The sequence below is a fragment of the Electrona antarctica genome, assembly GCF_951216825.1.
Source record: "Electrona antarctica genome assembly, chromosome: 3".
In the NCBI taxonomy this organism is placed as follows: domain Eukaryota; kingdom Metazoa; phylum Chordata; class Actinopteri; order Myctophiformes; family Myctophidae; genus Electrona; species Electrona antarctica.
In genome coordinates this window covers 39,439,199-39,465,049 of record NC_136808.1, presented here as the reverse complement: position 1 = coordinate 39,465,049, position 25,851 = coordinate 39,439,199, and the positions used below count along the sequence as shown (strand labels likewise).

Here is a 25,851-nt window from a genome sequence, read left to right as displayed (position 1 = left end):
CTGTACAACACACATACAAGACCATTTAGAGTAGACCACCACCTGTACAACACACATACAAGACCATTTAGAGTAGACCACCACCTGTACAACACACATACAAGACCATTTAGAGTAGACCACCACCTGTACAACACACATACAAGACCATTTAGAGTAGACCACCACCTGTACAACACACATACAAGACCATTTAGAGTAGACCACCACCTGTACAACACACATACAAGACCATTTAGACCACCACCTGTACAACACACATAAAAGACCATGTACATGTAAACCACCCATGTACAACACACATACAAGACCATGTACACCACCTCCTGTACAACACACATACAAAACCATGTACACCACTGGTTCTCTAGCACCGGGAGCCATTTGTGGCTCGCGGATACATTTTTAAGGGTGCCTTACATTTTGTTTTTATATATTATTATTTCAAAGAAATTTAAAAAAAAACATTTAAAAAAAGCATCCCCAAAAAAACAATCATGAATTAAAAACAATATATATATATTTTTTCAGTAATTTCATGAAAAAAATCAAAGATAAATCCATAAATTAGAAAACAAGAAGTAGTAAATACGGCAAGCTCACTATGCGCCGCAAAGTGTCACGGTGGGAGCTTGTAGATCTGCTAATTTCACTCTTTTGGGTCACGGGCTAAAAGGTTTGGGAACCACTGATGTAGATTTCAAATCAAATTTCCCCAATCACTACATTCGGTTTCTTTGTTGTGTTGGATTTCCCTTTTAATTTCCCATTTAATGTGCTAAATCTGACTTAGTTATAAGCCCCTGGTCTGCAGCTGTCATCTTCTCCTGGCTCCTGTTGTCATTCTTGACCTGTCAGCTTCTCTATAGGCCTGCTCATATTTATCACCATTTAAGGAGAACTTCTTTGGGTATAAGAGGCGAACAGCTAGGGAGGTTTTTGACGAGCTGAGGCTGGAGGGCCTGACAGACAGTCCATGGACGTGTTTTTATGTTTTACACTAGATGGCGATCTCGGCTAACCTATGATCCATTGCCATACAGTCTAGGCTGCGAGGGAGAAGAAATAAAGCTCCTCGCATCCACCTCAATGTTAGACTTTGTCCCCCTCTTCCTCATATTTCTCTTCCTGAATCGTTCCACCTTGCCATTGAATTTTCAATTGGCTATAACTATGGATTACATAATCGGATTTACAAGCAGATTAATTTTTTCACGAATGCGCAGAAAAACCCATTATAAACGGTCCGGGGTGTAATCGTATAGTGAAGATGAATATTATATGACTACTTAAAAAGTACGTAAATATCTTCTGGCTATTTTGGTTAAATATTCTTGGCACTGAATGAGTTTTAATATAGTCTGTCGATCCTTCACCCGTTGAGGTTTCCACAAACGGGTATTATAATACCTTCTTCCTGGGCTGTTTCATCTGGACCAGGATTGAGATGATGAGGAGAACCATGACCACACCTGACGAGACACCAATCACCGTGCCGTGGGTCTTGGTGATCTGATGGAAGAGACCCCTGCCACGCTTCTCTGGAGAGGAGACGACAGCAACACCAAGAGAGGAGTGAGGAGAGGAGACGACAGCAACGCCAAGAGAGGAGTGAGGAGAGGAGACGACAGCAACGTGAAGAGAGGAGTGAGGAGAGGAGACGACAGCAACGTGAAGAGAGGAGTGAGGAGAAGAGAGGAGAGGAGAGGAGACGACAGCAACGTGAAGAGAGGAGTGAGGAGAGGAGACGACAGCAACGTGAAGAGAGGAGTAAAGAGAGGAGAGGAGAGGAGAGGAGACGACAGCAACGTGAAGAGAGGAGTGAGGAGAAGAGAGGAGAGGAGAGGAGAGGAGACGACAGCAACGTGAAGAGAGGAGTGAGGAGAGGAGACGACAGCAACGTGAAGAGAGGAGTAAAGAGAGGAGAGGAGAGGAGAGGAGAGGAGAGGAGACGACAGCAACGTGAAGAGAGGAGTGAGGAGAGGAGACGACAGCAACGTGAAGAGAGGAGTGAGGAGAGGAGATGACAGCAACGTGAAGAGAGGAGTGAGGAGAGGAGAGGAGAGGAGAGGAGAGGAGAGGAGAGGAGAGGAGAGGAGAGGAGAGGAGAGGAGAGGAGAGGAGAGGAGAGGAGAGGAGAGGAGAGGAGAGGAGAGGAGAGGAGAGGAGAGGAACGTGAAGAGAGGAGTGAGGAGAGGAGAGGAGACGACAGCAACGTGAAGAGCGGAGAGAGGAGAGGAGAGGAGAGGAGAGGAGAGGAGAGGAGAGGAGAGGAGAGGAGAGGAGAGGAGAGGAGAGGAGAGGAGAGGAGAGGAGAGGAACGTGAAGAGAGGAGAGGAGTGAGGAGAGGAGAGGAGACGACAGCAACGTGAAGAGCAGAGAGAGGAGAGGAGAGGAGAGGAGAGGAGAGGAGAGGAGAGGAGAGGAGAGGAGAGGAGAGGAGAGGAGAGGAGAGGAGAGGAGAGGAGAGGAGAGGAGAGGAGAGGAGAGGAGAGGAGCGCCATGAGAGGAGTGAGGTGAGGAGAGGAGATGAGGGGAATGGGACAGAAAGGATGGAGACATTTATAAACAAAACATTTATGTCTCTCACTTCTCACCTAGTGATAAGAATAGCAATCTTTTTGCATTGATATATATATATATATATATATATATATATATATATATATATATATATATATATATATATATATATATATATATATGCACTTGTTCTATAGTTAACATAGAACAAGTGTGTCAACATGGCATAGGTTGACCTTGCTCTAACCTTTACAGTGGTTCTCGTCCCAGGGATAGACACAGTTCTGGACTCCGTTGCAGACCAGCGAGTTGTTGATGCACATGTTGCTGTGGCAGAAGTACGTGTTGGACGAGCAGGGAGCTGCCACACAAAGACAAACAACACCTCTGTCACTATACAGCTTGTCATTTGCAGAAGAAAGCTTCATTGAGCTTTTATTATTATTACAACTACTGTACTACTAAAACAAATTAACTAACTAATAATAATAATAATAACTAGAAAAAGTGCCCTTCTGGGCTCCACCAGGAGGATAGGACTGTGTGAGATGTTTGGCAAAATGTTTAGGAGTAATATAAACATGTTTGCCTTTGATGGCAATTGGATGATTTGAGAATTTTGCAAAAATCAACCTGTTGGTGGCGCTATAACAGGCCAATGTGAAAAGGGTGGGATATATTCCTCAGCCTAGTAAGAAAATGTGTGAAAGATTTCACGTAAATTGCACGCTGCGTTCATGATTTGAGGCTTTTGTTCAAAACGGGGCAATCTTGCAAACTGTGAAAGCCAATTATAGCCAATTAGGATGGAATATGAAATATGGGACAGATCCGACGTGAGCACATGACTATAGAGATACTGTGTAACGATTTGTGAGATTTTTGGACAGAATCTGGAGGAGTAATATCAAAAAATGTGTTTTACAAAAGTCGGCCTCCTGGTGGCGCTATAAAAGGCAGATGTGGAAAATGCAGGTCAAAGGTTTGTCCTTGGCCTCTAGGGAGTGTGCATGCAACGTTTCACGCAGATCGGTGCAGTTTTAGGTAAAACATGTGAAAAGCTGCCTCATGGTGGCGCTATAACAGGCCGTTCTGGAAAATGTGGGGCAGAGGTTCATCATTGGCATCCAGGGAGTGTGTGTGCAAAGTTTGGCATCGACCGGGTTAACGGTGCCGGAGATTAGCTGGTAACGGACGGACGGAAGGACACACACACGGACGGACACACACACACACGGACGGAGTGCAAAACATACTCTCTCCCCATGCCTTCGGCCTGGTGGAGACAATAATAATCATAATGATAATAATGAAAATAGTATACTGTATATATTTCGCTGTCGGGCAGAAACCTTGTATCTATGTCCTACTTCATCATGCAAGAGTGTCGCACAAAAGTAGAGAAAATAGCAGATTTACAAGCTCGTAACACGTCTCGACGCGTTGTGAGCTTGCAGATCGTCTATTTGCTCATTGTGAAATGTATCTTAAAATAATATATAATAATACAAAAGGGAACGTTCCGCAGCTCAAATGAAGAGCTCTATGCTCTGCTGTGGGAGGTAGTGCAGTGTAGTGTTGTACTGTAGGTCATGTTAGGTTATCTAAATGTTCTAATCTAAATGTATGCTCACAAAGTCATGCCAATACTTTGACACAGACTATTGATTGAACAAGACGAGGTCCAATAACAGCCTGGCTCCCATGTGGACCCCACAGACATATTGATGATGTTTTACCTTGGCTTGTCTTGTCGGGGTTGATAGACGTATAGTCAGTGGTTTTCAACCCTTTTCATGTCACGACTCACGGCCCACTATATGGGCATTTTTTAAAATTGCCTTAAAACATTTCTTTTTCAACAAGCATTTGTGGATGGTTCAACATGAACTTAACCTAAATTACCTTTGTATTTATGATGCTCGTATTGTCGTATTGTTTGAGCTGAATTGTACAGCAATTTTTTTATCTGCATTATTTGCTTGTTTGTTCTGCATTTCTATTCTATGTAAAGCACCTCTCTGTGAAAGGTGCTATATAAATGAAATTTACTTGCTTACTTACTTACACTACTGTATATATTCTGCATTTGAGCCACAGACCACCTTGACATTGATGGAATTTAGCCTCTCAGACCCAACACAATATTTTGTCATCGTTGGATAAGATTTTGTCCACAATTCCAAGGTTCAAGGTTCAAGGTTGTGCTTTATTGTTAAATCTTGTGTACAGGGAGTAAAACTTATTTTTGTTTGGCTTCCTTCAGGCAATGCAGCAGCAAATATATAATATAACATCAAACAGCAAACACAGCAAAACACAGCAAACAAAGAGTAGAAAAAGCTTTATGCATATGCTACATGTGCATGTTTTCCTTGTAGTAGAAAAGTTATATTTTTTTCCCTTCACAGTAGGCTATGTTCCATAAATAAACAACAATAATAGTTTAGACTGAGGTACAATTCGAGCTTAATAGTCCGGGAAGAGGGCAAAGGTGTGGGGGGGCTAGCGTTGTCCTTTTCCCTGATACGCTCTGGTTCTTATCAGTTCGTTCATGTATCTGATTGTTCTGGGGAAGAAGCTTTTTTGCAAACCGCTTCCTATGCGGCAGCATCTCAAAAAGACTGCGGTTGGGATGGCTTGAATCCTTCATGATTCCTCGAGCTTTACTGACAGAGCACATCTGCTGATGCGTTCGGCTGTCCACACAACCCTTTGCAATGCTTTGCGGTTTAGGTCAGTGCAAGTTGCCATACCAGGCCGTGAAGCAACCAGTCAGGATGCTCTCTGTGGTGCCTCTGTAGAAAGCTCTTAGAACTTTTGGACCCATTCCAGCTTTCTTCAGTTTTCTGAGTGAGAAAGAAGAGGCGTTGTTGTGCTTTCTTCACCACCCGCTCTGACTGCACTGCCCAGGTTAGGTCCTCAGTGATGTGCACTCCCTGCAGGAATTTGAACTCTCTGACCCTTTCAACTGCTTTGCCTGATGAGTGAGGGCAAAACTACAGTATCTAGTGACAATAAAGACGCTTCCTTCAGATTCTATATCCAGCGCGAGGCGTAGTTCATTACGACATAGAATGCAGGCAGCTTCATTGTAACTATTTTCCCCGGACCCATTCACTCTCTAACAGTTAATTCATTCATGCTCCTTTAAATCAGCTGTCTCTCCACGTCAAATTCTCTTCATTCTCATTCGCTACAAGCTATCTCATTCACGCTCACATTCCCTCAGTGCAAATCAGGCGGTCTTTTTTAAGCAGCCACACTGTTCACTGCTCCTTCTATAGTGTACATACTTAGCTGTCAAAGCAGGTCATACAGCTGTCGGTGTGACATTTCCCCCAGCTCCTCAGCCTCCTCCCTGTGGTATTTAACTTTCATATTGACATTAGGATTATTATTGGATTGTGATATTGTAATCTATGATTGATGTTCAATGTTGTTCATGGAATAATTGTATTTTATGCTCTGCTCTGGGGAGATGAAATCAATTTGCCTTCCCCAAATAAATAAAGGTGAAATCAAATGAATTCTCAAAATATGAGCATGGTTTCAGCTTGAGATTGACTTCTATATTATACAATTTAAATTAAATTTAAAATCACACCCGTGTGAAGTGATCATCATCTCATTCCGGCCAATCACAATTTGCGTCCTCACTTTTGTCTTCAATGTTTGTGTTTACGTAATGTTTGTGTTTACGTAATGTTTGTGTTTACACTCAAAACTGGCCATTTATTGTCAATGGCATTTAACGACTTCATTAGCTTCGGTTTCCATAGCAACGGAAACAGCGACACTGCATCAGTTACTGAGAAACATCACTCTGCTGAACACCTTGATTGACCAATCAGGATCAAGCCGAGTATAACGGATGATTGGTGGCATGAAATTACCTACAGCCACTAGGAGGCCTGACAGAGTGAGGGCCCCCATACATACATCATCATTTCCTGCTTGCCAAAGGATGAAGAGGGATGATGATGAGGAGGCCCTCTAGGGGGCCCTGTGCATGCTGCCGTGGCAAAGGCTCGCTGAGGAGACAGAGGAGAGGAGAGGAGAGGAGAGGAGAGGAGAGGAGAGGAGAGGAGAGGAGAGGAGAGGAGAGGAGAGGGTCCAGAGACAGTAACTACAGGTAAAGTACATTTACTTGAGGACGGTACTTAAATGTTGCATTTGGTAAATGGTGCATTTTACAATGTAATGCACAATCATTGTAAAGCACCTTGGATAAAAGCACTTTACAATGATTGCGCATTACATTCAACAATTCACACACACACACACGCACACGCACACGCACACGCACGCACACACACACACACACACACACACACACACACACACACACACACACACACACACACACACACACACACACACACACACACACACTTTACACTGATGGCAGAGGAAACTAGCCTCGCGTTGCGTTGAAGTCTGGCTGCGCCAGGCTAAGTGGAAACCATGCAAGGCACCAACATGCACATTGGGAGCAATTAAGGGTTCAGCATCTTGCTCAAGGACACTTTGACACTAACTCTGGGGGAGCTCGGCATCGAACTGGGAACCTTCTAGCCTGGGCAGCATTCCATTTCGTGTTTATGATCCGGTCGGGAGCGGATGGTAACTTTCGTCATGTTGTAGTCAATGCTTTGTAGTCGCCTGGCAGGAAACCACAAGGCAGAATCAGAACTATATGAATGGGTACTTTCTTATTCTACCTTGTGGTTTCCTGCCTGATGACTACAAATCAGTACTACAACATGACGTATTTTACCATTCGCTCCAGACCGGTTCACACAGCGATTTTGGAACACAGACCAGGCTTTTAGTCCACTTGCCAGAATGTGAACCCTTGAGTACACCAAGGTTTTATGTTAGAAATGTTGAGTATGGGTCCCCAGCATGTAGAAACTGCCGGATGCTAACTTGCATAATTATGTTGAGCAATTTTCATAATTGGCATAATATGTGACCATACCATTAACAACCTATAGAAGGCAAAATGTGATGTGATTGTGATTTTACTGGTTAAATAAAGGTTAAATAAAATAAAATAAAAACCATGAAAACCCCCTAGATTGACATGTCACATGCTACATAAAGCATGATGAAATTTTGACTTTTTTTGCCTTCTATAGGTTGTTAATGGTATGGTCACATATGCCAATTGTGAAAATTGCTCAACATATACAAGTTAGCATCCGGCAGTTGCTACATGCTGGGGACCCATACTCAACATTTCTAACATAAAATCTTGGTGTACTCAACATGTCCGGGTTCACAATGGGGCTCTATGGGCTGGCAAGTAGATTTTCCTCTGAGGTGGAAAGCCTGGTGACGCGAGGTTAGGAACCTTTAGTGCCACTCGGCACTAAAGGTGCCGGTCCGCAATGTCGGTCCGTAGGCCTATGCCTCCATGTATGTCTCTATGTCTGCTATATGAGTACGGAAATAGTGTTGCTTGACTATCAACAGTGACTGTTGTTTTTGAGCCACAAAGAGAACTCCAACATGCTTCAGCCTGTTGAATGTATAGAAGGGCTCGGTGCTAAACAAGAGAATATTACCTGGGCTATTCAGAAGAAACTATCCACTCGCTTGGGTCTGCAGTCTGCACGTTTTATTATTTTGTAGGGACGACTGATGTTTCGGTCTTCCTCAGAGTTAAACCAAATTTTCCGAGGTTTTCTGAGTATCTGTACTTTACTTGAGTATTTGTGGTTTTTGTATAGTTCAAATAATTGTAGCGGAGTAATATTTTGACCAGCAGTATTTATACTTTTACACCAGTACTGGGGTTGAGTACTTTAGTGGTTGATTCATAATGTATGTGAATCAACCTTTGTAAGAAAAAGTACAAAAGTACAATATTTGTCTTAGTAAGTAATATGTAAAAAAGATTAAGTACAGTGCTGGAGTAAATGTACTTTGTTCCTGTCCACCAGTGAGAAGGAGTAAATGTAGTGTGTTCCTGTCCACCAGTGAGAAGGAGTAAATGTACTTTGTTCCTGTCCACCAGTGAGAAGGAGTAAATGTACTGTGTTCCTGTCCACCAGTGAGAAGGAGTAAATGTACTTTGTTCCTGTCCACCAGTGAGAAGGAGGGCTGGTGAGTGGTTGAGGAGCCGTAAAGGGCCATCATGGAGCACAGATGGCTGGCCAGGTGCTGGGAGACTCTGCACATTAAACTGACTGTTAGCGTATGAAGGCTGAGGCGGCAGAGATGGAGCGGCCTGGTAATTGAAGCTGGCTGCTGGGCCTGGGAGATGGATGCACTACACCAGATGCTACAGGCTAAAGCCTCATTCATATGTTGTGTCACGGGCGGGCCCGAAAAACAGCTAACGTACAAGCTCACACGTCCACGACAATAGTTTGTAACTGACATAATGACTCTCTTTCCATGTATTATACATGGTTGACTCTTTTGCACATTTGATTCGATTGAAACACTGCTGCTATTGGTTAGATATGTACCTGCACATTTTTGGGAACTGCTGCTAATTCAAAGCTTTGTACCTGTCTAAGACAAGAACCTACTTTGTTTCTCGCATATTTGTATTATTACTTTCTTTCTATTTTTCATAAACATAATCATTAGGCAACAACATTTTGCTGCTTGTACTTAAAGTTAGAGAGAATAAACCTTCTTCATTCTTCTTTATTCTTCATTCTTGGTAAGAATTGTCAATTACGTACGGTGGCCGTTTCCGGCACGTGACGCACTTTGTGCGACAGAGGATACATTACACTTAGGAGCGGACGGAAGAGGGCATGGATGTTCGAGACAGGGCAGGGGGCTTAGATTCAAACTGTCTTTGGGCTATAAACAGGCCGGCAGCCTGGAATGTTTTGCCCATCATCTCATGGTAGACTTGCCAAATTTGAGCAGCGAAAATTATGTACAGCCGCATGTCATTATTTAACCGCCGACTCTCTGGTATCCAAAAAAATGACGTGAGCTTCATAGATAATTGCCAAACTTTCTGGGGCAAAGCTGGTTTGATTAGCAGTGATGGCACACGTCCATATACTGGGTGGTGCAGCTCTCATAGCAGTGCTCTCATAACAGCACATTTTGATTTAGTTTAGTCATAGTCTTTTGAATAAAATATTTTAGTCATCTGCAATGTTTTAGTGTTAGTCTGGATTTAGTCAACTAAATATCATAAGATTTAAATCTACAGTTGATTTTGTTGACAAAAAAATATTTTGGCGTCGTAATGGCAGATTTTGCACTTGGTTGCATACTGAAAATAGCCGATCTACAAGCTCACAACGTGACGCAGCTATTTTCAGAGCGCAACACCCGAGTGCAACCAAACATAAAATTAATGACTTGACTTTTAGTTCTACTGGATCTCTTCTCCACTATTAGTTTTAGTCATCGTAGCTTAGCTTATATATTTTTTCTTTGATGAATAGTTTTAGTCGGCTAAATCAACACTGTCGTGTATGGCCTAGTTTATTAGTAAGCCCACATCATGATGACCCAGGACGACCCCATAGCTCAGTTACTGGGGTGCTCTACGGTCTGACAGCCAATCCAGGTTTGAATCAATATCTCTCTCTCTCTCTCTCTCTCTCTCTCTCTCTCTCTAGCAAACAGACAGCAAATTGGTGCTGTGGCCCTGTGGGAACCAACACACCGGTCATCGATCACGTGGACGACCCACACTAACATACGTAGATGTACTCAAGAACGACGCAAGAGCACAAAGTACCAATGAACTGGCCAGATGTATGGAGAACCGGGATGCCTGGAAGCAATGATTGAGGCCTCGTCTGAGGACGACCTAGAGACCCAAAAACCGAAGGCTACTGCATCTGCCCCCAACCTCTTAAATCAGTTGAATCAAAAGCAAACGTTATAAAAGAAGAGTTATTGTACATACAAAGATCTCTGTGATCTTAAAGCTATTAGATTATCAGCATATTGATCTAGATCTATTTTGTCTCACTGAAACCTGGCTGTGTCATGAAGAATAATGATGTCAGCCTGAATGCACCCGCTCCCTCCAGTCATATTAATACTCATTCCTCGAGACACCGGCTGAGGAGGTGGAGTTGTAACCATTTTCATCTCAAGCCTAATTAATTAACCCTAGACCTAAACTTCGGGGGTATCCACCCCCGAACACTGTGTGTTCCTATACATGCACCATGGATTGGATTCAAACCCTTAGACACCGCAGTGGTGGGCAGAAGTGCCCTGAAACGAAAATAAACTGTAATCCTTATAACTTGTTCTTAGCCTTTTTCATGCACCCAATAGTGACCCAATAGTCACCATCATTGCCCGCTCAGCACTGATGAAGTAGTTATTGTTGCCGCGATTTTAATATTCATTGTGGACATTTGGTACCGATAGCCTTAGCACCAGGTTATCTCATTACTACAGTAATGATAGGCTTCCCTCCGAGTGCAAACAAACCCACTCACTGTCTTAACCTCACTCTCCATCTTGTTCTATGGAATTGGAATGGAATGTTTAATCGTCTCCCCACAGAATCCTTTTATAAGACCATAATTTTAATACGTAATGACTATCTCCATGCCAGAGTCACCTATAACTCATCTTTAATGCATGAATAACAACATAGTTATCCATGCATTTATTTAATTGTGCCCTCATGTAATTCCCTCTATTCCTATACCTCTCCAAAAAATCTGCAGACAGTCTATAAAAAGTTTACTATACTACACAATGTTATACCATACAGTATATAGTGGGGGGTTCCTGCTTCATCTCTTTCTCAGCTACGAGGTCCTTGGACTGAACTACCGGTAGTTTCTTACCTCCGGGAAGGATTACTGCAATTCCATTTTATCAGACTGCTCTAACAAGTCTCTAAAGACTGGTTCAGAACGATACTTCACGTGTACTGACAAAACCTATAGGAAAAGAGATAATCTTTCTCCAGCATTAGCGTCTTTGCTTTAAACCCATTCCTCATCTTACAAATCCCTTAATTCAGACACCATCCTTTTTTCTCCTAATAAAGTTGTTTTTATTTGTGGTTTCCTCATGCCCCCCATGTAAAGCGTCTTTGGGTATTCGGAATATTTTTTTTGCTTTTCCCAATTTAGTCTTTGCCAATTGATTCCTCCTCACTCCCATTGCTGTGTGCTGTTGGGTCCTACTGACTCACCTGCCAGCGCCATATATGGTCATAATGGTTATTATGACTGGTGACTGATGTGCTTGCACCTGATGCCATGATGACACATTGAGGTTAGACAACACATTCACACGCACGCACGCACGCACGCACGCACGCACGCACGCACGCACGCACGCACGCACGCACGCACGCACGCACGCACGCACAAACGCACGCACGCACGCACGCACACACTGTGCCTTTATCTCAGTTACACAGATGCGGACTGCAAGCCACCCCCCTCCCCCCCGCCTCTGAGCTAAACAACTCTGACAACGGGACATTGGGGATGTAAGGCACGCGTGCCGCTGAGCATTTATTTTTGCGCTGGCTGGCAGCGTTCACGTGTGGCATTTGCTCGAAGCTCCAATATCCTCGACCCAGGCGCTTGGGAGCGCGGCCGCCCCTCATGCTTGTAAGTTGTGGGTGTGCATGTACGTATGGGAGGCAGAGAGTGTGCACGTTGATGTGTCACAACGTTTTATTCCTGTTTAATGTGTCTCTGGATGTGCCCCCCAGGGGGCAGTGTCTGACCTCAATGCTTAGTCCACTGAAAGACTGAGGGCCATGCAGGCCCCGACACATGCATTGGTGTGTGTGCGTGCATGTGTGCGTGCATGTGTGCGTGCATGTGTGTGTTCGTGGTAGCAGGAGGAGCATGCTTGCATGAGTTTGTGTTACTGTCAGTACGGTATTTGTGCATGTGTCGTAACCGATTCATGTATACATTCGTGTGTTTGTGTACGGAGAGGACTGTGTCAGAGGATTAAGTTCCAAAGCAGGCCTCTGCCACCGTCTATTGTCCTCAATGTCCCGCAAGTTGGTCGGTCAGAAAACTAAAACAAAACACAGTCTAGTCTACAATGAGAAACTATGCCTCCATAAGGTGCCAAGCCTGGCCAGGAGTTACGAGTCACAACAGAAAAAGAAAAGAAAAACGAATAAGATAAAGAACAAGTTAACTGCAGAGCTAGTTGCAAGGAGCAACGACAGATGACCACAGCACTCTTTATTAACAGCCGCAACGTGCACACCGATCACCAATTGCTGTGCCAGAATGTCCTGATCTACTGTATGTTATTAGCACATATATCGGAATTGCTGAAACTATTATTAACATGGACTTGTCATGGTCACGATAACCAGGTTGTCAGACACAGCCAGGAGGATCAAAAGAGCAGAACTTCTCTCCAAATGTTGAACTGTTTCCAGCTTGAAGCTCCCAGGACGCTGTGCACAAACAAGAACACCGGGCAACGGGAGAACTGAAGCGTGATGCTTGGCGCTGGGACGAGGGGCACACCACCAGCACGTCTTTTTTACCAGAGTGGCAGACATGCAGGCGCTGCCAATTCAAAAATGCGCTCTGTGGACACGGCGCCTTGAGGATGATGGAGGGCCAACATGAAAGCCAATCTCGCTCTCAGAGTGACAAAGATGAATGCCTCCGACCTCTAAGTAAACTTGCTGGCTGCTGACTTCTGCTGAAGAGGACTTTGGACTTACTCGGAGAGACTTGAGTTTACTGTCAGATGAGCCGTGTGATGAGGATTAATGAGGATCCAAATGGTTCTAAGAGCTATTTGAAAAAAAAGAAGGAAAAAAAGAGAGAAAATAGTAAACCCTCCACCCTGGCTGAATTTAAAAGTCCATTAACCCTTAAGACCGGGAAAGCATCTCTGTCACTATATATTAGATTTTAACAACTTTAACCATTATTTTATACTATACTAATCAAAAAATCATGAAAATGTGTGCTAATCTTTGTGTGAATATATTTTTAATGTGATAATTTTTTGCTCAAATCTTTGCTTCCTGGGGGCCCCTGAGATGGGACATCAGGATTAGGTTAAACCTGGCTGTTAGCCTGGTCCGGAGCAGGCTAAGTCCACAGCATTAGTTTCCATGGTAACTAGTGTGGCATTGCTTTCATGAAACTGAATCAAGCCTCAACATATCCAGGTTAACTGGCAAACTTAATCTGGCAAGATTAACCAGTTTTCATTTAATCGCTGATCCTGGATATATTAAGCCAGGATATCTGTTAAATCCCGGTTTAATCTCTAATCTAAGTTTCGTGAAACGGGCCCCTGTATGTCTTCAATCAATCAAAAACATACGTATATGTATTTGTCAGCTGACCCCCCATCTAAAAATATTTTGTGCCAGAGACCCCCAGTTTCGTGTTGAGCTTGTGGATCGGCTATTTTCAAATAGATGTAGATGGATTAGATAGATTTAAAGCTCTCATGTGGCCTAGTCACTTCTTTGGGGCTTGTTTTCATGGACTTGGTTGCTTAAAAGCTGGCAACACTGATCTCTGCGCTTTGAACACAAAACTGTACAATTAGCTTCCCTTGCTGAAAATTACCCTTTTAGTGCCAGTTAGCGACTGCTGATGCACAGAGAATTTTGGCTGCTCATAAATCTTAAGGCCCAAAGCCCCCTACGACGCCACAGTTGGCAGACAACGGTGGGAGTCCCGTGCGCGTGCCGTGTCCTTGTGTGTGTGTGTGTGTGTGTGTGTGTGTGTGTGTGTGTGTGTGTGTGTGTGTGTGTGTTTATGTGTGTGCCACTCGTTGGCAGTGATCCCCCTCCAAGTTTCAAACTCTCAGACAGGAATGCACACACGCTGTATAACTACTCATATATCTATCAACTACACAAACTACGGCTTGTGATTGGCTGAAGCAGAGGTTAGGAGCGCTTTGTTGTGTTCACTTGAACAACGCTCGCTTATTGACGACGGTGCCTCTTGTGGCTCAAGTCAGCTTTAGGTATAGTTTTTGTGAGGTTAGGGTCAGGGTTAAGTTTAAGTTTAGGTATAGTTTTTGTGAGGTTGGGGTCAAGGTTAAAGTTTAGGTTTAGGTATAGTTTTTGTGAGGTTATAGGGTCAGGGTTAAGTTTATGCATAATTTTGCCACATTAGGCATAATTTCACCGAACTAGACATAGTTCCAAATCTTCAACTCAAATGTCAAATCCACCCTACTCTACAGTTCAGAAACCTGGAAAATAACTACTAACATACTCAACAAAATACAAACATTCTTCAACCGCTGCCTCCGACGCCTACTAGGAATCTACTGGCCCAACACCATATCCAATGCCAACCTGTGGGACCTCACTAGACAAGACACTATAGAAGCACAGATCAGGAGGAGGAAATGGACATGGATAGGACACACACTGCGAAGACATAACAAATCAATAACAAAACATTCACTAACATGGAACCCGCAAGGCAAGAGGAAGAGAGGAAGGCCTAGAGCCACCTGGAGAAGAACCACAGAGCAGGAGATGAAGCTGCAAGGGCTGTCATGGCAACAACTGGAGCGGAGGGCACAAGACCGAAGGGGATGGAGGAGTCTCATCAATGGCCTATGTTCCTCAGGGAATTTAAAGGCCTAAGTAAAGACATAGTTCCAAGTCTCAGAAGGCACACAAGTGAATACTAGCCTAACTTATCTAGCATTGCTGGCACCTCAAGGGAGTGCAGTCAATGTGTAGAGAGTGTGAAGTCAGCCCTATCAGCAGTGCTGCACCAGGGCGAGTTAAGTACATGTTTAAACACTGTTGTATATTGTGTGCACATAACATATATGCTTGTATTTTTATAGAGAATGGTTTTATCATGTTAAAGGGTTTATTTGTGTTTAAGTGCTTTGCATACCTGAAATGACTTGTTGTAGTTTATCACTGATTAGACAAATATAGACAAACACACACGTTCAAATGCCGGAGTGGCATGCACCGCTCATAAAAGCGAGGGGGGGTGGGGGGGAGGAGGAGAACGTCACTCACGGTCCACGAAGGAGGTGAAGAGCATGCGGAAGCGGCTGAGGCGGCTCTTCTCGTCGGCCCACATGCGCACCACGCCCACGCCGTTGTCCAGCATGACGTCGTTGGCCACCGTGCTGCAGAACTTGGCCTTGAGGTTCTCGATGGCGCTGCTGCCGTCATACACCGCCACAAAGTTCTTCTTGCACTCGTTGGAGTGCTCCATCTGGTACTCCATGAAGCGCAGGTAGATCTGCAAGCAGAGAGAGGGTTTCTCAAATGTTATTCTCTTATCTCTCTACTCTTTAACTGAGCCTTTCCTGTGTTGCATGCTTGCTGCCGTTTCAGCAACAGCACTCCGTCCGCCCGCCCGCCCGCCCGTCCGCCCGTCCCTGTCTGTCTGTCTGTCTGTCTGTCTGTCTGTCTGTCTGTCTGTCTGTCTGTCTACAGACACAAAAAGATGTATTCATTAGTGAAATAAGTATTAACCAGATAACACTGTAGGCATAATTCATGGTTCATGCAATCATGAGGTAACCAATGCTATGTCTAACCAAAGTATGCCTCCCAATCATGATGGTGCCATGGTCCCCGGTACACCATCTTAATGGATAATTGTAAAATGATTCTACATCAAGGTGTGTGTGTGCGTGTGCGTGTGCGTGCGTGTGCGTGTGCGCGCGTGTGTGTGCGTGCGTCTGTGTGTGTGTGTGTGTGTGTGTGTGTGTGTGTGTGTGTGTGTGTGTGTGTGTGTGTGTGTGTGTGTGTGTGTGTGTGTGTGTGTGTGTGTGGTGACCAGTATGTGCTGATGACCCATTTAACCATGGGAGAGACGCAACAGCAGAGAAACCAGGCCAGAGGATGGAAGAGGAATAGAAATGGAACACATAGTATACAGGAGTCTGTACTGTATAATCTGTGTTTTGTTTTGAGCATTTCATTAGGGTTTTCTTGTTCTGGTTGAAAATACCTATGCGTATATTCCGTATAATGATGAGTTGACCAGTGTTGCCAAGTCTGCTTATTATAAGCGATTTTGGGCTTGTTAAGCGGTGTTTGCAGCACCGTGACTGTGTGTGTTTGTCTGTCCATGTTAGCACGGCATAAACAGCTATAGATGCAACCAATTGCAAACATGCAACCAATTACATTAATTAAACACAAACACAAAAAAGGAGACACACATGTGAGTGCAACACATGTGCCATTTAAAGACATGCACAAACGCAGACAATCACACACACACACACACACACACACACACACACACACACACACACACACACACACACACACACACACACACACACACACACACACACACACACACACACACACACACACACACACACTCATCAAATAAAGTAGTACCGTCTGAATACCCACACACTTCAGACACGTCAGAATTTCAGGTATAGTTGGCAACCCTAGGAGCAACCCTGCGGGCCTACTCTGTTTGATGAGTGTGTCTTTGAACACTCTCACAGTTAAACCCGTGAGGGGATTTGGACCCCTGGCGGGGACCTGTGGTACTGCATGGGTGTTCAGCTCCGCTCAGCGCTCACCTTGGACTGTGGAGGAGCTCTGATGGTCCAGATACAGTCCAGAGCGTCTCCAGGCTTCACCTTGTCCTCCTCGTCCACCTGACTGGACCGAATGATTCCATCATAGCCACTGAGCTCAAACTGACAGTCTGGGAGAGGAGGAGGGGAGACAGGGGGGATATCAAGAAAGAACAAAGAACAAACAAAATATATCTGCATAATTACACATAGAATAACTGTTCATAATATATATAGATATATTCAACTAGATTAGGCCGGGCCGGGGACCACAACTGCAGAATGATTGTGTGTGGGGGGCCGCACAGCGTGCACGCACGTGGAACATTTTGGGGTTCTCAAAATGCATTTTGTGCTCAAATACAAAGATTTATAATACATTTGTGCACAGTAATGAGCAGGATAATATGTCTATACAGGTATATGCTTGATGTAGACCTATTTGACAGTACATAAACATTATTGCCTTGACATTACCAACTGTCAATGTGCACCAGCTGGACACAAACACACGCACGCACGCACGCACACACGCACGCACGCACGCACGCACGCACGCACGCACGCACGCACGCACGCACGCACGCACGCACGCACGCACGCACGCACGCACGCACGCACGCACGCACGCACGCACGCACGCACACACACACACACACGCACACGCACACGCACACACACACACACACACACACACAGAGATTTCCCAGGGGCCACAAGGGGGCCACAGGGGTATTCACAGTTGAATACCCCTGATATAGACATTAAGGAATATCAGCACGTTGTAAATGAGAGAGAGAGAGAGAGAGAGAGAGAGAGAGAGAGAGAGAGAGAGAGAGAGAGAATAGAAAGCAGCAGGAAGGTATAGGCATAAGGAGAGGTTGTTACAGTAAGCAGGGAGAGCAGATTAAGGAAGGTTAGGGGTGGCAAGGATTAAAAGCCAGGAAATGGAGGCTGAGAAGAGTGGAGACAAAATGGCGGGAGGGACAGCGTTTTATTTGAAGAAGTTCAAGGATTTATTTGAAGAAGTTCAATGATTTACGGACGGGAGACTCGGAGAGAGGTCAGGTGAGATACAGTAGGAGGGGGGGGGGGGGGGGGGGGGGAGGGTGGTGTGGGGGGGGGGGGGGGGGGGGGGTGGGTGGGGGGGGGGGTTGGTGGAGGATACGGAATTTTGATTTGCATACATACATGTGTACGCTCACCATGGGCTCGTTTCACAACGCTGGTCGTAAATAACATTCCTTGCTAGTTCATTGTGGTATGTTGCGTGTGTCTTGTCTTAGTTGACACCTTTGTGCTTCCAGTCTTTTCGTTTGTATTGTAGTTATTTTGAGTTATTAAACTTTTTTAAATGACCTGCTCTGCCTCTGCCTCCTCCTGCATTTGGGTCCTACAAGCTCTCCTGACTTGAACCGTGACAGTTAATAATATTGCTGTCCGGCAGGAAACCTTGTATCTCCATATTTCAACATTTATTTTCCCAGGGCGGACCACCGGTTGAAAACCCATGCCCTAAGCCAATGGGAGACTAGCCCTATGCATGTGGCCAATGGGACACTAAGCCACACTGGGCAAGACCTAAGCTGTAGACGCTATCATTTATTTTGGGTGGAAGTTGTGGGATTTTGGCGGAAGTACCGGTCAAGGACATGACGTTGATGCTTTACAAATCAGTTTACATTCTCTGTGAATGAAACAAGTGTTGTGATTGGTCGGAATAATATCGTATCCGTCTCTGCCTTAGGTTGTGACCAGGCTTTTCTCTTCGCAGATGAGTAAGCCTGGGACCGAGGCTAACACTAAGCCCGCTCTCCTCTCCCTCACCGCGCCACTGCAAACGCGACTACAGAAAGCCCCATTAAGGTACGCAATAGAATATGCAAGAGAATGGAATGCAAGCTGATTTCTTTGGACATACAAGGTTTCCACCTTACAGTGACGACACGTTTGTGTGTGCCAAGCATTCCATGCCAGTTTCCAGTAAGATAAGCTCCAAAGTCCAAAGCACGGAGGGACGGCTCTTCAAATGGCATCAGAAACCAAGTGGCATTTTGTTGCTGTTGTGAGGGAAACCTTGTAAGTCCAAAACCTTTCCCTTTTTTGTTGTTATAAAAAAAAACGATTTAACAATAGTAAAAACACTAGGGTGTTAAAAAAAACAAAAAAAAAAACAAGTTGAAACACAGAAGATACAAGGTTTCTTGCCCGACAAAGCTGTATCGAAAGGTTTACCTGGGATGGGGTTGAGCAGTCCTCCCACGTGCAGATGGAAATCTGGGTCTGAAATGATTGGAATACAGATTGGAAGGAGCACATCATGGCAGGAGAAAATAAGCTACAGTAAGCAACAAAGACTAGATAAGGTCCCATTATGGTGATGTGTGGAAAAGAGACGCCTGCGCGGCAACTGGCATTCTGTTTGGCATAATATCTGTCACACAATGCGGGGACACACACAGATGTCCTGGGATTCTCCACTCTCGCGGATTCGGGAGCTCTGATTGTTTGACCATGGGATTGAGAGAAAATGGGGAATGCTGTTCTGTAACTGCATGTGAATGTGCATCATTCTATGTATATTGTATCTAATTTATGTATGTGAGGAGTGCGTGCGTGCGTGCGTGCGTGCGTGCGTGCGTGCGTGCGTGCGTGCGTGCGTGCGTAAAGCTCTATTATGTAATTTTCTTTAGTGATTAAAATGTTGTCCAATCTGTATGGCAGTATGTTAATCAGTGTTTGGCACGTTACCTTAAAAAAGGAATTAGTTATAGACAGTTAAATACTACTTACTATTTACTGCTCTCAAAAAGTACCTACTCACTAGTGATAGGTGATGCATTATAAAAGTAACTAGTTACATTACTTCAGTTACTTTTTACAGTTGTACATTTTCAAGGTGCTGAAGCACAAGATATGACTCTGACAGCTTTCATCTATTGTAGTTCATGGTGAATACTACAGATAATACAGTAGGAATAATGTCTTCAATAACAACATAAAAAAAACCTCTAAACCACTAATTTACGAGAAAGAAAAAAGAACATACACAAAAAGTTTGAAAATGGAGGTTTCTGCCAAACAGTGCCTTCTAAATCCAGATTTTTGAAAAACCTATGTTGCTATTAGCTAAGATCTAAAATGACACAGATGCTTTCAAGGTCGATATGGGTAAAAAAGCTACGAACGTGTACTTGGTCAGGTGAATGAAAAGAGAACAAAGGGTACCTGCTATGAAGGTGTACTTGATGCGGAAGCCCAGGCCCTCCAGCTCCTCATCGCTGGTTTCTTCCCGCCGCAGAAGCGGTCGATAATCGGCGAGAAGCCGAAGGGGCCGTCGCGGATCTCGATGTGGTCGAAGCGGCACTCGAAGCTGGGCTCGACGTAGTAGTTCTTATCGAACACCAGCTGGATGCGCTGCCTGGGGAGAGCTGGGTGGACAGGGAGGAAGGGGATGCACAGAAATAACATCAAATCAAAGCATGCCACTCACAGTCGAGTTGATCCTGATTTGCATTTCAGGATAACTTTACACAATCGTTTATGTTCTGCTTTGGTCAAATAGATATTTTAAGCAGCCAAATTATTTCATAGTATTTGCACAGAAAGAAGAGGCAAAGGTCTTCTCTCATGTTTGATTTCTGTTTGGGACATACTTTATAGCGGCCGGCCCCAGACTCCTTGCACCTTCACATTCATTCTGCTCCTTCACTAGAGTGAACTACTAGTGCGGGGGCCAACACTGATATTTTGACAAATTGGTACCACTAAAGGTGACCGTAAAATATTTGTATACTATTTTTGTATTCCTACAGTACCAAATTTCATTATGCTTTAAGTAGCATGTGACGTGTCAAACTAGGTTTTCATGATTCTGAATCCATTCCAAGCATTAGTTTTGCACGAAAAACAAGTTTTTTGCCCAAGTAGTGTTTTTAGTTGTCATCACATTCGGGCAAGTGTAAGGATTTTAATATGACCTGTATAGCACTTTGGTCTGCCTTTGGTCATTGTTGTAAATGTGCTCTATAAATAAAGTTTGAGTTGAGTTGAGTACAAATTCATGGCCACGCATGCACGCACGCACGCACGCACGCACGCACGCACGCACGCACGCACGCACGCACGCACGCACGCGCACACACACACACACACACACACACACACCTTGATGTAGTAAAAGGAAGAACAGAATAATTGTACAATTACCTATTAAGCTGATTAACCCGGGGACCATGGCACCATTGACAGCACAAACCATGAATTACGACTACAATGCTATCCGATTAATACTTATTTCACTAATAAATACGCTCTTTGTGCAAGTATGTCCTGAAAATAACACTTTCAGTGATGAAAGAAAAAAGGCCATTCAAGAACAAATAATACAAAATAATAGGCTCCATTTGTCACGTTGCAGACCCTTTGTGATGCAAGCCTCTCATCGCAAGCAGTGGTGGAAGAAGTACGTTTATTACTTAGTCCTAAGTAAAAGTATCAATACCACTTAAGGAGAAAAAAGGGAAAAAAGTAGACTAGGGTAGGCTAGCCTTGCTTTGTCCCTAGGGGGAGCTATTGAGCTATATGTATACCTCTGTCTACACTGATTTCTTTTGCATTTCATGAAATGTGTTTATTTTACATGTGAGGATACATAGAAAGAAAATAGGCATCTATTAAAAATTAAATCAACTATTAAATGATATATGTTATTAATACCTGGCTCCATGAGGAATGTCTCTTATTACTTGCGCGAGCAGAGCGCAAGTACTGTTTTAGGCTGCGTATGTCCATGACTGCTTCGGCCAAATCTGGGATTGTGAATTTTCTGTCACACGCTCGGCCAATCAGGGATTGTGTATTGTCTGTGGTGTTGTCGCTCGGCCAATACAATCAGGGATTGTGTGTTTTAGTGGCGTCGCTCGGCCAATCAGAGCGTAAATTGGCAGCTCGCTGCGTATGTCGGTGGCCCCTCGACCGATTGGATTGGGCCCGTGTGCTGGTGCCGTCGCTCTGCCAATCAGGGATTGGCTGATGACGTAACTATGTATGTTTATGTAAAAACGGTGGTTCCGAGGGACAAGGCCAAGGCCCCAGTAAGGCTATCCAATGTTGAAGCTGCCACTACCTACTGGCGAAAAGTGGAACTGCAGCACGTTCATGGAGGTGGACGGACGTTCAGTGACGTCATGTGCGTAACGTGCGTCATCCCAGGACCTCAAATTTGAGGTCCAGGCTTAACTTCTGCTCATTCGAGCCATTGAGTTAGAATTGTACTTCGCTCCGGTCCTCACTCTATCCTTTATTACTCTATGGACAACATCGACATATGTGGATGACGTAACCAATTTGAGTCTCAAACTTATATATAGGAAACTTAGGCCAAGTAGGCCATTCATGGCCGACTTGTGTGCAAAGCGCAAGTTGGCAGCTCGACAGAGTGCATTTCTAGTCTGGTCCTGCGCTTCTTTTTACCCACTTTCGATAAGATGATCAATGATTCTGCATGATTCCCATTCTAAGGCTATCGATCAGAAAGGCATTCTTAACACAATGATGGATGCTATCAACTCAGTTCAGCTCTATAGCAGAGGCTTGCTCCTTGCATGTCTCAGTCGATAGCCACACACACATCCTGTCAATAACATCAAGTATTTAAAAAAAATCACACCCGTGTGAAGTGAGGGGCGCTCTTATCATCGTACATCACCATGATGTAAAATAGACACTATGCCTTTTTGCTCAGACACAAAAATGTAAGATTCTCCATTCATTGTCAATGGGAATTTAATGTTTGTGTAGGACGGAAATCTACACTAATAGCTGAATATAGGAGGGGCTAGCGTCCCTCAAAAATGAATTAGCCCTTCACTAAGTCCAATAGGCACGTTAGCAGCGAAGAAAGCTTGACCTGCATAGCAACCGTTGCTAAACTATTTGGATTGGCATTGGACAACCGCTTTTGGGGGTGGGATTTAGTGAAGGGCTAATTGTTCTTAACTCCTATAGCGCCATTGCCGAAGATCATTGTCAATTGAAGCCTAATTTTGATACTGACGCTTAACGCTATTGCCGAAGATTAATGGCAATTGCGCTTTTATAGTGCATTCGATCGATCGAGCCATAATGCTACTTACGTTAGCCGGTTAGCTAGCTGTGTTGCTAGCACAACACTGGATCGCCCATCTTAGATCGTCGTCGCCATAATAATCCATTCTATCTGTTTCTTTCAATCGCCTGTATCTCCTATTCCTTGTCCCAGATGGCATTTTGGTCAAAACAGCGTTTCTTTGACGGCACAGAGCCGGCGATGTGGAGCTCTCCAGTGCACCGGCATAGATCGATCATGTAAACAAAGCCTGTCTCGGCTCCGTCGAGCGTCCTAGGATAAGCTACTTCCGGTAGACTTGAACTGTGGCTTTTCAAAATAAGAGCTCAAATTAAAATAATGCTGGCGTGAATTAGATCCTAATGTTTCAATAAATGCTAGCGGAGTAAGAGTTAATCTTTTTAGGTTTTCTGAGCTCAATTGCACCCAAAACACCTGAACTTTTAACATTCAGTAGATTTTCTGTGGTCTGGGGTTTTCTGGCTCAAACAAGTGCTCTGATTTTCATGCTGTTTGTGATGTCACAGCCTGCAAATCCCAAATATGCTCAAAAGGCTTCCAAACCTCAGAGAAAACTCCAGAACACAGAAAATCCACTGAATGTTCAAAGTTCAGGTTTTTTTAGGTCCTAAAACCTAAATGAAAAACGAAAAATACAAATAAATGAAAATTAATGTCATGAAACCATTTAAGTCAATGTGGGAAGGTGCTCTTCTCACATTGTCAAAATTGTGACACTGGCCTATTATTCATCGCTCCCCAGGTTTGTGACGAGAGGAAGTGGTAGCTGTACCTTCCAGGATGTAGATGCACTCCTTGTTGGGGGGGTAGGTGGTGGGGTAGTTTGGCGAGGTGAAGACCCCTCCGTTGATGTTACGCACCCATATGCCACAGTCATTCTGACCCGGGATCTGGGCCCCGTGTTCACTCGCCAACTCTGGAGAGAGAGAGAGAGAGAGAGAGAGAGAGAGAGAGAGAGAGACGAGAGAGAGAGAGAGAGAGAGAGAGAGTCAGAGAGTCAGAGAGAGAGAGAGAGAGAGAGAGAGAGAGAGAGAGAGAGAGAGAGAGAGAGAGACAACCTTGTTCTCACACTTTACTTCTTTTCACTCAAACATTCACATTATGCAAAAAGGTCATTTTACCCTAAAATCGAACATAATATCTCATGCTCAACTGAACAGATAGCATCATTATTTGTTGCACATAATTGTCCAGACTTTTCATCTCTTTATAAAACCTAAAGTCTATCCATATACCTTTGCCCTGACCAATGAGTTGAACACACTGACTATAGATCTGGCATCACTTCCTTTTCTATTTTGTTCCTTCGTGTCAAATATACAGTATTGCCATTTTTGCTTCAGCTTTTTCAGCTTTTTTAAACAAACTAACAAAGCATCAATTCTGCCACATTAAAAGACAAAAACAAAACAACAACAACAACAACTAGAACTGCACTCTGTCGAGTGCCTACTTGCTTGTTGCACACTAGTAGGCCATACATGGCCTACTAGTGTGGCAGCGGTGGCCGAACGGATAGCGAAGCGGTCTTGATACCGGAAGGTCGCCAGTTCGAATCAGCGGTGCGACACGTTAAAATTACCACCGCTGAAGTGCCCTTGAACAAGGCATCGAAACACTACGATGAAATGTGTTCTATGAGCAGGGCCTGGCTGGAAACAAGTTCTTGAGCTTAGCCCAGATACCCTGGGTAAATATAGTAATCATTTCATTTCAGCAGAGCGCGCAAGTACTATGTGTCGGGTGGATTAAAGGAAATGCCTCTATGTACCGGTATATGTATATGTAATTTGTAAGTTGATTAGCGGTATACTGTGGTTACTTTGCGTATGCCCCGTTTGATGCGTATGTATCGTAGCAGCATATAACGTCAGGGTATAACTAGCTCTCAATGATGACGTAATAAAGATATGGATTAAAGGACCCAATGCCAGGGTGTAATTGGTTTTCGATGGTGAGGTAAGAACGATATGGTTTAGTGTCGGGAGGATTAAAGGTAATTCCCCCATGTATACATGTATGTAATCTGACACCACAGCCATATCAAGCACAAGTAGTCATTACGTCATACGCTGGCACGGCGCATACGCATCAAACGCCCTGGACGAAAACTATTACTTGTGCGCTCTACTTGCGCAAGTAATGACAAATCGTCTCCACCTATCCACAGAATATCCACAGGAATCGGTACACAGTTCTTCCTTACTTTAATAGTTAACTTTGTTTTCAAATATGATGCTTTGTATGGTCCCATTAATATTAACCTTTCAGCAATATATTTTATAAAGATGCATCATTAGTCCTGTTCACTCCTTTGAAATAGTTGAATTCATTTTTGTTTTTGACACCAATGGCATTAACATGGAGCCCCATGGAGAATCTTCCACTGCAAGTCCCCAGTCTGTTTCTTTGAGGAGTTTATACAAGGCTCTCCACCCTGGTTTGCATTCATCAGTTCAAAATACCTTCTCCACACTGTATCTGTATCATCTTTCCCATTTAATTTCTCTGTTAAGAGCGCACAGCACATGCACAACCCCTTTCCAATTACTGTGTACAAATCAACACTTTGAACCTCTTTCTCATATAGCAACAGTTCTGAACAGCCCTTCAGATCAGGAAAAAGCTAAGGGTCCTCCTGAGGCTCCTCATCAGGGGTTTCATCCTCAGACAGTCTCTCAGCCCAT

General features: G+C 44.1%; 1 protein-coding gene across 1 annotated transcript in view; it reads right to left on the bottom strand.

The window, feature by feature from the left end:
- neto2a (neuropilin (NRP) and tolloid (TLL)-like 2a) overlaps nt 1-25,851 on the bottom strand; it is a gene marked incomplete at both ends in the record, with an annotated part of 31,525 nt that overhangs the window by 940 nt on the left and 4,734 nt on the right. Inside the window, 8 exon segments of the mRNA XM_079496330.1 lie at nt 1,411-1,541; nt 2,771-2,884; nt 15,497-15,725; nt 17,038-17,165; nt 19,270-19,317; nt 20,263-20,322; nt 20,325-20,465; nt 23,937-24,080. Coding sequence (XP_079352456.1) covers nt 1,411-1,541; nt 2,771-2,884; nt 15,497-15,725; nt 17,038-17,165; nt 19,270-19,317; nt 20,263-20,322; nt 20,325-20,465; nt 23,937-24,080 — 995 coding nt within the window.